Source organism: Argopecten irradians, chromosome 5 (genome assembly GCF_041381155.1).
Source record: "Argopecten irradians isolate NY chromosome 5, Ai_NY, whole genome shotgun sequence".
Lineage (NCBI taxonomy): Eukaryota > Metazoa > Mollusca > Bivalvia > Pectinida > Pectinidae > Argopecten > Argopecten irradians.
The window spans coordinates 3967352-3981370 of record NC_091138.1 but is presented as its reverse complement, the minus strand read 5'-3'; the positions used below and the strand labels follow the sequence as shown (position 1 = coordinate 3981370).

Sequence of the window (14019 nt, the reverse complement as noted above, 5' to 3'; positions counted from 1 at the left end):
CTAACCAATAGAAGTTCTAAGACGGATCCAAAACAACGCAAAAGATGACATACAATTTACTGTAGCTGCTCTAGTTAATTACGTTTGTGTTCAGATCGGCCGTATGTCTCTTAGAACTTCTATTGTAGGTTCACCAATAATGATGTCAATGACATCGGCAACTCTATCTAGTATTCTGTCGGACGTAACGTCTGTCTAGTATTCTGTCGTAAGTAACGTCTATCTAGTATTCTGTCGTAAGTAACGTCTATCTAGTATTCTGTCGGACGTAACGTCTATCTAGTATTCTGTCGGACGTAACGTCTATCTAGTATTCTGTCGGACGTAACGTCTGTCTAGTATTCTGTAGGACGTAACGTCTAACTAGTATTTTGTCGGACGTAGCGCCTATCTAGAATTCTGTCGGACGTAACGTCTACCTGGTATTCTGTCGGACGTAACGTCTGTCTAGTATTCTGTCGGACGTAACGTCTATCTAGTATTCTGTCGGACGTAACGTCTATCTAGTATTCTGTCGGACGTAACGTCTGTCTAGTATTCTGTCGGACGTCACGTCTGTCTGGTATTCTGTCGGACGTAACGTCTAAAAAAAATCTAGTATTCTGTCGGACGTAACGTCTATCTAGTATTCTGTCGGACGTAACGTCTATCTAGTATTCTGTCGGACGTAACGTCTGTCTAGTATTCTGTCGGACGTAACGTCTATCTAGTATTCTGTCGGACGTAACGTCTATCTAGTATTCTGTCGGACGTAACGTCTATCTATTATTCTGTCGGACGTAATGTCTGTCTAGTATTCTGTCGGACGTAGCGTCTCTCTAGTATTCTGTCGGACGTAACGTCTATCTAGTATTCTGTCGGACGTAACGTCTGTCTAGTATTCTGTCGGACGTAGCGTCTATCTAGTATTCTGTCGGACGTAACGTCTGTCTAGTATTCTGTCGGACGTAGGAATAAGTTCTCGATCGCACTTGTGCGCGGTGACAAATAGAGAAAACGAAATGACTTCCAAAAATTAAGTAACAACGCACAACCATTATTGTTTGTGTTCACTTTAATTATACAGATCGTCAGTCATAAGTAATTACGAACAATAAGACAAGGCCATTGAGATTAAGAATATTTCTATTTATTTCTATTCATAAATTGAAGAAAGATAATTCCGTGAGCCTCAGAAAGTTACATTCCCAATTCTTGTCGGTTTGTTATGTGCAGATAACACCTTTTCTTTATTTTCCCGTTAATTACATCGCTGAAATGAATGAATTTTTTTTTATAGTTTTAATAGCTTTTACCCAGCGTGACTGGAATAAGTGGCCGTAAACACACCGTCACCGAGATGATACAGGGTGTTCTATAAACGCAATCGGTGTGAAACGTCCCGAAAAATATTCTCAGTGATTCATTCGCAAAGAAATCTCCCATATATGATGTTAATCTATTCCAATGCACATTATATATTAATCCCTAAGATAGATTAAAGTTTCTACATAAAATAGTAGATCTGTGAGTCTAAGTACGGCATTATCTTCACTGAGAGCGGAATTACAATTCAAAGATAATAGTATTGTCACCGTGTTGGAATCTATGTTAACAGGGTTAGTGTCCATATTTCAGTAAAAAAACGGATCTATAATCCAGGTACCGGTGTGTAAACGTTGACAGTATATACAGGTATAACAAATTTCGGGCTTTATTCCAACAAAAGAAACTGCCGATATATTAAAGAGTTCATAATGGACAGGATTACTCTTCTTCATCGTCGTGTCTAATGTAGTTTGATTGAGTTAAAAAGCTCGTGGAAATATTTCCGATAAAAAACTGACCGCCGATGAACAGATGCTAGAAGTTGGATACGATTAGCGTCGATATAAACATGTCCACTGATTCAGAAAATATACGTTCGGTGCGTTAACTTTTACCGCCATCAATCATTGATTCATTAAGTTTTTATAATACCCTATTATTAACAATGACTTAATCATCAAGGAAAAAATCGCATTGAATCATAAAATAAAAATGTGCGTTATCGCGCGAATTATCTATATTTTACAATCCACATTGTCTAGATTTCATGGAGTCATAGAGCTAACTTGTTATGACAACGGCACTGTCAATATAGGCCTCCCGTTTCTGCCTTTGGCGATGTGCATGTTGTGGTCAATTATATTCTTTGTATAACGGCAAAGATTGGCTAAAACAGAGAACAAACAATTCCTCCCACAAAATCACACAGCAAACAAACCGAACACACGAATTTCAATTTTAGAGAGATGGGAATAGCGTTAGTAGCTACAGGCCTGATATTGGCTGTTGTGTGTGACGTCACACATTAACTTATCAGAGCGTGTACATAGGGGTTCCCCAACGATATAGCTGGCAGTACAAGCTAGGTCATAGGTACACTGCACACACGCAACATGTGAGCTTTAATATAGAACTCAGGTAAAACGAGGTATCGTCTGAAGCCGAGACGGACACAAAATGAAGTTATTTCGACTTCGATTTATAATTCTTGGACTTTTACTGTGTGTTTTCCACGTGTGGTGTAGAACTTGTGGTACCGATTTGACGGACCCCGCGTCCAGTGCTTACCTGGCGGGGGTAGTGGTGGAGGGTCAGGTGGCGCAGACCCTACCCCCGGACCAGAGTGACCGATTTAATGTCACTATTAGGATAAGGAATGTATATAAGGGTTTGCCTAGTAGTAAAAAGAGGAGGTTAGTGACCGTGGGGAAGTTTGGGCCAGAAAGTGACAAGGAAAATTGTATTTTTACCAGTGTACATAGGGGATCTACCCGGTTTGTGTTTTTTCTAAAGGAATCTGAACAAAATTACTATACTTTGTCAGCATTTCCAGTGAAATTTACTAAGAAAATTGGACGACAAATTCGGAAAATTTTATGTAAAAGGGGATCTTGTGGTAAGTACTGTATGTTTGTGTAATTGTTTACTTGTTGTGTATATGTGCTTTAACTTTGTAATTATAACCATACAATACACGTAGTGTGTACCCATTCTTGAGCGGCGAGAGAATATATATCGACCTATAGAAAATGTGTTAGGAATGTACACATGGTATAGTAAGACACCACACAGTTTAGCCAATGGCACGATGACATTTAATTTTAATGCTTGAATGCCACCGATATGACTGAGATTATCAATGAACAAAAACGTACACACGCCCAGAGACGTAAAATATATTTTACGTGTGCATAAACGGACTTACTGAAATATTGATCTTCATGGACCACGACGGAGCCACGTGTTGCAAAACAAATGTTAGTCCTGTCAAAATCGGGTCATTTTTTACCTGTGTCAGATATATGCATAACACACCTTTAATGTGGAGATGTAGCTTAAAGTAAGATTTAGTTAAGGTCTCTCTCATTTACAAACTGGGTTCAGGAGTCGCCAGCTTAGAAAGTGCCGTTAGAGGCCTGGGGAGTCTCCGTGGGGCTGGTATTCGTGTAAAACATGTTTATTTTACCTGTGTTTACGTAATTCACGTAAGTGGGACTAAACAATATAATAGGTAACGGCTAAACAGGTAATCCGTCTTACCGTGTACTTATAACCACAGGTGAATGACAAGGGTGAACAGTCCTCATGTGGATTATCACATTTCTCACTCATTAGTATGAATGGAAGCTTAAACTTGTGCTTTTTCTGATCAGTACCTCAAATTGAATATCTCCATCAAACTTCAAATGGTTTCATAAGTTTGATATTAGAAGCAGTTTTGTTTTACACTTAAAACCATGAATACCAGTGGGAAAATAAACAAAATATTGGTGGTTTTTTCATTGAAACTTTTTTGAATGAAATAATAATAAAAAAACCCATAATTGAATATGATATTTAAATTCTAAAATAATGCAGTTGTTCTTAAAATTTGTTGGAAAATATGAAATGATATTAATAGCAAAGTGGAAATAAAGCTTCATGTTAAAGAAAAAACAAAAAAACTAAGACTATTTTGATTTTAAAAATATATGCACTTTTTCTTTTAAAACCCACCTACAACTATTTCACCATAAAATATTTATAGTAAATACTACTAAAAGTTTTAAGTAGAAATAAAAACAATAAAAAAAAGTATGGCTCTTAAAAAAAATTGCAGTTGTTACAGTCGTTGATGTACATGTATGTTACAACATGAAATTTGAATTCTTTCTTCCTGAAAAAATGATCTTTTTGCAGCCAACACATTTTGTTGAAAATATTCAGACAATATTTATTTATGATGGTATCAGTGCTCTGAAGCATTTTTTTTTAATTTGAATTGCATCTTAGTTTTAGATATATCAACCACCTTATCAAAGAAGATCAATCAATATATTGCCATAAACTGCCAGTCAAAATTCACTCCGTCAGTAAGTAATGGTCGTTAACAGGTGATTTTAGATTAGTGGAATTCTGTAATATTCTGTACATTTGCTGAATGTTTTAGTAAGGAAGAGGCAGTTAGAATATTCACCATGTATAAATGAAAAAAGTAGATAGATCTTAATTATTAGTGTGTTGTCTGCAGAAAACTATAAAAAGTCGAACAATTCCAAATTCAGCCCTGGACCATCCAAACAAGGATGTTAGGGGAAGATTTAGGGGCTTCATATAGAGTTCATTACAGAGACCTAATCCAAGTTTCCTCTGTCCCTTACACTGACATCAGACATTCTGACAGATGAATGTCTATATGTGTGACATGTTACTGTCTGAATATGTTGCATGGCCTGGCCAAAAGAAACTGGACAATATGCACAGAGAGCAAGTTAAGGTGTTCACACTGTCAGTCAGGGTTTTCACGGACAGTTACAGACAAGCCATCAATATGTTGTATATCCATCATCATTAATGATTATTAATTAATTTGGGCTGTGTGGAGCCCAGGTAAGGAATGATGGACAGACTGCCTGATGATTGGTGACTTTAATGGACTAGTTAATCTACAATAATTTCTCTATAGGTACCAGGTCACACAAGGTTTACACACAGGCCTAATGTGTTTACTCTTAATTATCTAACAGAACAAATCATTTGTACTTTGGGGTTATATTGATCTGTCTGTGTATATCCTGTAGCTTTATAATGCATTAGAAAATATTGATGTTCAGCCAAGGTCAGAGGTAATGTATTGTAAACTGTTCTTTGTCATGGGAGATGTATTTTGTGATTGAGTTTGTGTAGGGAAATCAACACATTATACAATATAATAAATCATACATAATATAGTGTACCAACTTTCATTATGCTTTATAATCCAGTGTAATACAAACTTTAATTACGCTTTATAATCCAGTGTAATAGAAACTTACATTATACTGTTGTTATATAATCCAGTGTAATACAAACTTACATTATACTGTTATATAATCCAGTGTAATACAAACTTACATTATACTGTTATATAATCCAGTGTAATACAAACTTACATTATACTATTATATAATCCAGTGTAATACAAACTTACATTATATTGTTATATAATCCAGTGTAATACAAACTTACATTATACTGTTATATAATCCAGTGTAATACAAACTTACATTATACTGTTATATAATCCAGTGTAATAGAAACTTACATTATACTGTTATATAATCCAGTGTAATACAAACTTACATTATACTGTTATATAATCCAGTGTAATACAAACTTACATTATACTGTTATATAATCCAGTGTAATACAAACTTACATTGTACTGTTATATAATCCAGTGTAATACAAACTTACATTATACTGTTATATAATCCAGTGTAATACAAACTTTCATTACACTGTTATATAATCCAGTGTAATACAAACTTACATTATACTGTTATATAATCCAGTGTAATACAAACTTTCATTACACTGTTATATAATCCAGTGTAATACAAACTTTCATTACACTGTTATATAATCCAGTGTAATACAAACTTACATTGTACTGTTATATAATCCAGTGTAATACAAACTTACATTGTACTGTTATATAATCCAGTGTAATACAAACTTTTCATACTGTTATATAATCCAGTGTAATACAAACTTACATTATACTGTTATATAATCCAGTGTAATAGAAACTTACATTGTACTGTTATATAATCCAGTGTAATACAAACTTTCATTATACTGTTATATAATCCAGTGTATACAAACTTACATTGTACTGTTATATAATCCAGTGTAATACAAACTTTCATTACACTGTTATATAATCCAGTGTAATACAAACTTACATTATACTGTTATATAATCCAGTGTAATACAAACTTACATTGTACTGTTATATAATCCAGTGTAATACAAACTTACATTATACTGTTGTTATATAATCCAGTGTAATACAAACTTTTATTATACTGTTATATAATCCAGTGTAATACAAACTTACATTATACTGTTATATAATCCAGTGTAATACAAACTTACATTGTACTGTTATATAATCCAGTGTAATACAAACTTACATTATACTGTTATATAATCCAGTGTAATAGAAACTTACATTGTACTGTTATATAATCCAGTGTAATACAAACTTACATTATACTGTTATATAATCCAGTGTAATACATACTTTCATTATACTGTTATATAATCCAGTGTAATACAAAGTTACATTATACTGTTATATAATCCAGTGTAATACAAACTTTTCATACTGTTATATAATCCAGTGTAATACAAACTTACATTATACTGTTATATAATCCAGTGTAATACAAACTTACATTATACTGTTATATAATCCAGTGTAATACAAACTTACATTATACTGTTATATAATCCAGTGTAATACAAACTTACATTATACTGTTATATAATCCAGTGTAATAGAAACTTACATTATACTGTTATATAATCCAGTGTAATAGAAACTTACATTATACTGTTGTTATATAATCCAGTGTAATAGAAACTTACATAATACTGTTGTTATATAATCCAGTGTAATACAAACTTACATTATACTGTTATATAATCCAGTGTAATAGAAACTTACATTATACTGTTGTTATATAATCCAGTGTAATACAAACTTACATTATACTGTTATATAATCCAGTGTAATACAAACTTACATTATACTGTTATATAATCCAGTGTAATACAAACTTTCATTATATTATACTGTTATATAATCCAGTGTAATACAAACTTTAATTACGCTTTATAATCCAGTGTAATACAAACTTTCATTATACTGTTATATAATCCAGTGTAATAGAAACTTACATTATACTGTTGTTATATAATCCAGTGTAATACAAACTTACATTATACTGTTATATAATCCAGTGTAATAGAAACTTACATTATACTGTTGTTATATAATCCAGTGTAATACAAACTTTCATTACGCTTTATAATCCAGTGTAATACAAACTTACATTATACTGTTATATAATCCAGTGTAATACAAACTTACATTATACTGTTATATAATCCAGTGTAATACAAACTTACATTGTACTGTTATATAATCCAGTGTAATACAAACTTACATTGTACTGTTATATAATCCAGTGTAATACAAACTTACATTATACTGTTGTTATATAATCCAGTGTAATACAAACTTTTATTATACTGTTATATAATCCAGTGTAATACAAACTTACATTATACTGTTATATAATCCAGTGTAATACAAACTTACATTGTACTGTTATATAATCCAGTGTAATACAAACTTACATTATACTGTTGTTATATAATCCAGTGTAATACAAACTTTCATTACTGTTTTATAATCCAGTGTAATACAAACTTTCATTATACTGTTATATAATCCGGTGTAATACTAACTTTCATTATACATGGGAAGAGATTATCAACACCTCCCAAAATATACTGGTAGCTAGGAGGAAGACAAAATCTGTACATATAGACATATTATAATACCATTTTAGATTTAGGAAAAATGTTAAGTGTTTTGTTATGACTGTTGTACAGGTGAAACAGACGTGTGTGTTTAGTGCACTGTAACACCTTATAAAGATATGTAAAAAGCAGCATACCTGTAAGTCACATTACATGACCTGAGGTCAAATAATTTAGTGGTCTGAACAGTTTAAGTGAATTTGTATATAAATAACTGTAAGTCTGTAATTCCTACTATTAATTTTACAAGTGAGATTATTAAAAGCACCTTTTTTAGTATTAATAATCTGGCTGTACCAAGACATTTATATAGCATTTGGTATGGGATGATGTACATGTTTTTTCCTCTCTAATAATTGTCATACGTTGATTGAGTACAGTTCAAACCCAATGTGGACAACTGCCTCTGGTTTTGCTAGTAATTATGTAAACTGCAAGGATGAATTATAACTTTGTAAGGACCAGTAATTTTTAGACAGTACCGGTAACTTTTTGGAACAGCCGGTCCATATAAGGACCAACAGAAAAAAATCCTTAAGGGAGAACACTGATAACTAAACGGGCGAATGGCTTGTGGAAAATGTAGATTTTAGAGACATTTCTATCATATTTGCATTTGGACTTTTTTTTGTAAATCTACAAGACATTTAGGACAAACCTCTTGGGTGGTTCCCCATAGTGCTCATCATTTTGAGAGAGGGTCTCTGTACTGTAGAATCCATCATTTCTGTTATAATTCATGGGGGTTCCCCACTTCTCTCATCATCTAATATTTCATTTTACTAAATGTGTTTTGTTTGTGTCTGCATGCCATATATATCTAGGATTGCTACCCCCCTGGGTGTGATTTAAAGAGAAGGTCTTTGGTGTTGGTCATGGTATGATATTGATGGCTATATGCTCAGGAGCTCTGTCAAGATGTCTCTCTCAGCTCCATGGTCTGCCCTTTCCTGACCAGTGTCTCATGAATATTAGATAGAAATTTAAATAGTAGTTTACAGGGTTTTCTTCAATTAGAAAGAAGGGGACATAACTTGATAGTGACTATTGGTTACATGCCATATGCAACTTCACAATTGTTTTAGAAAAATTGGTATTTTCAGTATTTTGCCATCCTCTTAATTTGGTATGAAAGTTGACAGTCTTTTGATGTAGTTATCATCAAGTACTAATGGATATATATATACATTGTAATGTGTTTATTTAAGGGTCAAATTTATCTTTGCACATTGATGATTACATGAGGGTAAGAGGATAGTTTGGCAGTAGGCTGAGGTGAGGATGGGGGCAGGGTCTGGGTGGAAGCCCTGATCAGTAGGCTGAGGTGAGGATGAGGGCAGGGTTTGGGTGGAAGTCGATCAGAGGCTGAGGTGAGATGGGGCAGGGTGGGGGGCAGGTGAGGTCTGGGTGGAAGCCCTGATCAGTAGGCTGAGGTGAGGATGGGGGCAGAGTCTGGGTGAAAGTCCTGATCAGTAGGCTGAGGTGAGGGATGGGGGCAGAGTCTGGGTGAAAGTCCTGATCAGTAGGCTGAGGTGAGGATGGGGGCAGGGTCTGGGTGGAGCTCCTGATCAGTAGGCTGAGGTGAGGATGGGGGCAGGGTCTGGGTGGAAGCCCTGATCAGTAGGCTGAGGTGAGGATGGGGGCAGGGTCTGGGTGGAGCCCCTGATCAGTAGGCTGAGGTGAGGATGGGGACAGGGTCTGGATGGAAGCCCTGATCAGTAGGCTGAGGTGAGGATGGGGACAGGGTCTGGGTGGAAGTCCTGATCAGTAGGCTGAGGTGAGGATGGGGACAGGGTCTGGGTGGAAGCCCTGATAAGTAGGCTGAGGTGAGGATGGGGGCAGGGTCTGGGTGGAGCCCCTGATCAGTAGGCTGAGGTGAGGATGGGGGCAGAGTCTGGGTGGAAGTCCTGATCAGTAGGCTGAGGTGAGGATGGGGGCAGGTCTGGGTGGAGCCCCTGATCAGTAGGCTGAGGTGAGGATGGGGGCAGGGTCTGGGTGGAAGCCCTGATCAGTAGGCTGAGGTGAGGATGGGGGCAGGGTCTGGGTGGAAGCCCTGATCAGTAGGCTGAGGTGCAGATTGGGGCAGGGTCTGGGTGAGCCCCTGGTCAGTAGGCTGAGGTGAGGATGGGGGCAGGTCTGGGGGGAGCCCCTGATCAGTAGGCTGAGGTGAGGATGGGGGCAGGGTCTGGGTGGAAGCCCTGATCAGTCGGCTGAGGTGCAGATTGGGACAGGGTCTGGGGTGTCCCCCTAGTTACTGTGTGTGGTAAGTCTGAGGAGGGCTGTATACACAGAGATGTGGGGGCTGCGTAGGCGAGCGAGGTTATCCAAACCTAAGATATAAAAGTGATCCTGATTGAGCATGTTAAAGTATTATAAAAGGACATGTGAAAGATAAAAATGAAATTCTGACAATATGCCAGGCAAAATTAAATTTTTTTCTCACATTAATTAAATTTTGTGGGGGTGTACATATAATGGAAATGGTTTTGTACCGGTAACCACAATAGTGTACTAGAGAGTTCTCAAGGCTTTAATAAAAACAGAATTGTTTTGAAGTTGAAAAATTGTTTAAGATCTTGAGTGAAGGATTTCATTATCATTTTCTCAAAAAATCCACAGAGAGTTGAAATGACATGGTGGGGAGATCAACACTGAGTGTACTTTATAAAACATGTTTGTATTTACTATACAAAGCGATCAAGATTGGAACAAACCACTGATTAAGTGAGAGATAATTAATTTGATATCAGTCTTTTATGATAAAAGTATGTCAAGGAAATCGTGACAGGAATATAAAGCCAATTAGAATCCTAGATCTGTATCCATTGGTTAGAACAGCTCACTTCCTCAGTGTTTTCCTTAGTCTGTTACAATAATTTAACACAAGACAAAATATTTAAGCAGAGTTATTATTGAGGCTGTTGTAAATTAGCCGATCTAAAATTCCAGGTGGGTCTGTCATGTCTACTCGTGAATAGAGATATGGGTGTCAGAGATACCCTGGAGATGCGGGTGTCAGAGATACCCGTGAATAGAGATGTGGGTGTCAGAGATACCCGTAATCAATAACTCCCACCTCCACCCAGCTCCATACAAACTGATGAATGGGCTGGAAAATGTTAGCTGTTTCATTCTACCCACATCTATATGGATTAACCTATCAAATGAACACTTTTTCTTTACTCCACCAACACAAATTGGTATATTGATTCCCATAAGCCTATCAGTTTGGTTGGAATGTCGGCGTGAATTCTACATATTATGTCACATCAATGCTGATGGAGTTTTATTGTGAAAATAATCCCAACTGGCTGTGAATGTGATTTGTGGCAGGTGCCTTATTTATTGTTTTCCCCGACATTTTTCCAAATGATTTATTGTTGTATGGTATGGTGAATTGGAAATAGGGGTAATGTATTGATTGTGTTTTTGTGTTTCACTGATGTTCAACAAGTGACAGGCCTAATGGTGTTTTAATGCTGTCTAATAACTGATAGGTAACACTGGAACTATCACAATGATTTTAATATACCACAAATCAGTAGTGGGCGTCTAGATCCAGGTTCTTATGAAACTTACAATGCTTTTGTGATGATTTGTGCTGTGTTTCCATTGGTTACTGTTGGTGTTGTGTATTCTTTGGTTACTGTTGGTGCTGTGTATCCACTGGTTACTGACGGTGTTGTGTATCCATTGGTTACTGTTAGTGCTGTGTATCCATTGGTTACTGTTGGTGCTGTGTATCCATTGGTTACTGTTGGTGCTGTGTATCCATTGGTTACTGATGGTGCTGTGTACCCATTGGTTACTGTTGGTGCTGTGTATCCATTGGTTACTGTTGGTGCTGTGTATCCATTGGTTATTGATGGTGCTATGTATTCTTTGGTTACTGTTGGTGCTGTGTATCCATTGGTTACTGTTGGTGTTGTGTATCCATTGGTTACTGTTGGTGTTGTGTATCCATTGGTTACTGTTGGTGCTGTGTATCCATTGGTTACTGTTGGTGCTGTGTATCCATTGGTTATTGATGGTGCTGTGTATCCTTTGGTTACTGTTGGTGCTGTGTATCCATTGGTTACTATTGGTGTTGTGTATCCATTGGTTACTGTTGGTGCTGTGTATCCATTGGTTACTGATGGTGCTGTGTATCCATTGGTTACTGATGGTGCTGTGTATCCATTGGTTACTGATGGTGCTGTGTATCCATTGGTTACTGATGGTGCTGTGTATCCATTGGTTACTGTTGGTGCTGTGTATCCATTGGTTACTGTTGGTGCTGTGTATCCATTGGTTACTGATGGTGCTGTGTATCCATTGGTTACTGATGGTGCTGTGTATCCATTGGTTACTGATGGTGCTGTGTATCCATTGGTTACTGATGGTGCTGTGTATCCATTGGTTACTGATAATATGTGGTGCTGGTTTTTTTTTAAGTTGCTGTCTGTATCCACCAATGTTGGTGGTGCTGTGTTTCCATAGGTTACCAATGGTGCTACATGATTTAATCGTTAGTGGTACTTCTGAAATCCAATACCACAGTGAATAGCTGGACATTTAATGTTAGGGAAATATCAATACTATCCTCGGCTGGTCCTTTTCATCCTTATACAGTCATGGTGGTCATTCTATTCATTTATAGTCAATATGGATCTTTGATATAGTACGATAGAAGTGATTTGATTGTGTGGAACTGCTGAGCAGCAAAGTCTGTTTTAGTCATCACAGCACACACCAGTAAGTCAGCTAGGAAACTTAAAATATAATCTAAGTTGTCTAAGAGCAAGAATTATCTTACAGTTAATGCACATACTTTATCTCATATTGTCATACAAGTTCATTGTGTCTTACTGAAAACCTAAAGCAGAACAGGCTTCCAGCACAAATCATTTTTACAGTTATAATACATTGGTTTACAGTTATAATATTGGTTTACAGTTATAATACATTGGTTTACAGTTATAATACATTGGATTACAGATATAATACATTGGTTTACAGTTTTAATACATTGGTTTACAGTTATAATACATTGGTTTACAGTTATAATACATTGGTTTACAGTTATAATACATTGGTTTACAGTTATAATACATTGGTTTACAGTTATAACATTGGTTTACAGTTATAATACATTGGTTTACAGTTATAATACATTGGTTTACAGTTATAATACATTGGTTTACAGTTATAATACATTGGTTTACAGTTATAATACATTGGTTTACAGATATAATACACTGGTTTACAGTTATAATATTGGTTTACAGTTATAATATTGGTTTACAGATATAATACATTGGTTTACAGTTATGATACATTGGTTTACAGTTATGATACATTGGTTTACAGTTATGATACATTGGTTTACAGTTATAATACATTGGTTTACAGTTATAATACATTGGTTTACAGTTATAACATTGGTTTACAGTTATAATACATTGGTTTACAGATATAATACATTGGTTTACAGTTATAATACATTGGTTTACAGATATAATACATTGGTTTACAGTTATGATACATTGGTTTACAGTTATAATACATTGGTTTACAGTTATAATACATTGGTTTACAGTTATAATACATTGGTTTACAGTTATAATACATTGGTTTACAGTTATGATACATTGGTTTACAGTTATGATATTGGTTTACAGTTATAATACATTGGTTTACAGTTATAACATTGGTTTACAGTTATAATACATTGGTTTACAGTTATATAATACATTGGTTTATATTTATGATACATTGGTTTACAGTTATGATACATTGGTTTACAGTTATAATACATTGGTTTACAGTTATAATACATTGGTTTACAGTTATAATACATTGGTTTACAGATATAATACATTGGTTTACAGTTATAATACATTGGTTTACAGATATAATACATTGGTTTACAGTTTTAATACATTGGTTTACAGTTATAATACCTTGGTTTACAGTTATAACATTGGTTTACAGTTATAATACATTGGTTTACAGTTATGATATTGGTTTACAGTTATAATACCTTGGTTTACAGTTATAACATTGGTTTACAGATATAATACATTGGTTTACAGTTATAATACATTGGTTTACATTACAGTTATGATACATTGGTTTACAGTTATAACATTGGTTTAC

General features: G+C 35.3%; 1 protein-coding gene across 6 annotated transcripts in view; it reads left to right on the top strand.

Annotated features, from left to right (window-relative positions):
- The first annotated feature begins 2369 nt into the window (after positions 1-2369).
- Positions 2370-14019, top strand: part of LOC138322678 (pro-neuregulin-2, membrane-bound isoform-like) — a 95636-nt gene continuing 83986 nt past the window's right edge. For all 6 annotated transcript variants that reach the window (XM_069266707.1, XM_069266706.1, XM_069266705.1 and 3 more), the window contains exon 1: positions 2370-2923. In XM_069266707.1, the coding sequence (XP_069122808.1) occupies positions 2485-2923 (439 nt within the window). In that variant the 5' untranslated portion in view covers positions 2370-2484. The remainder of the gene's footprint in view (positions 2924-14019) is intronic.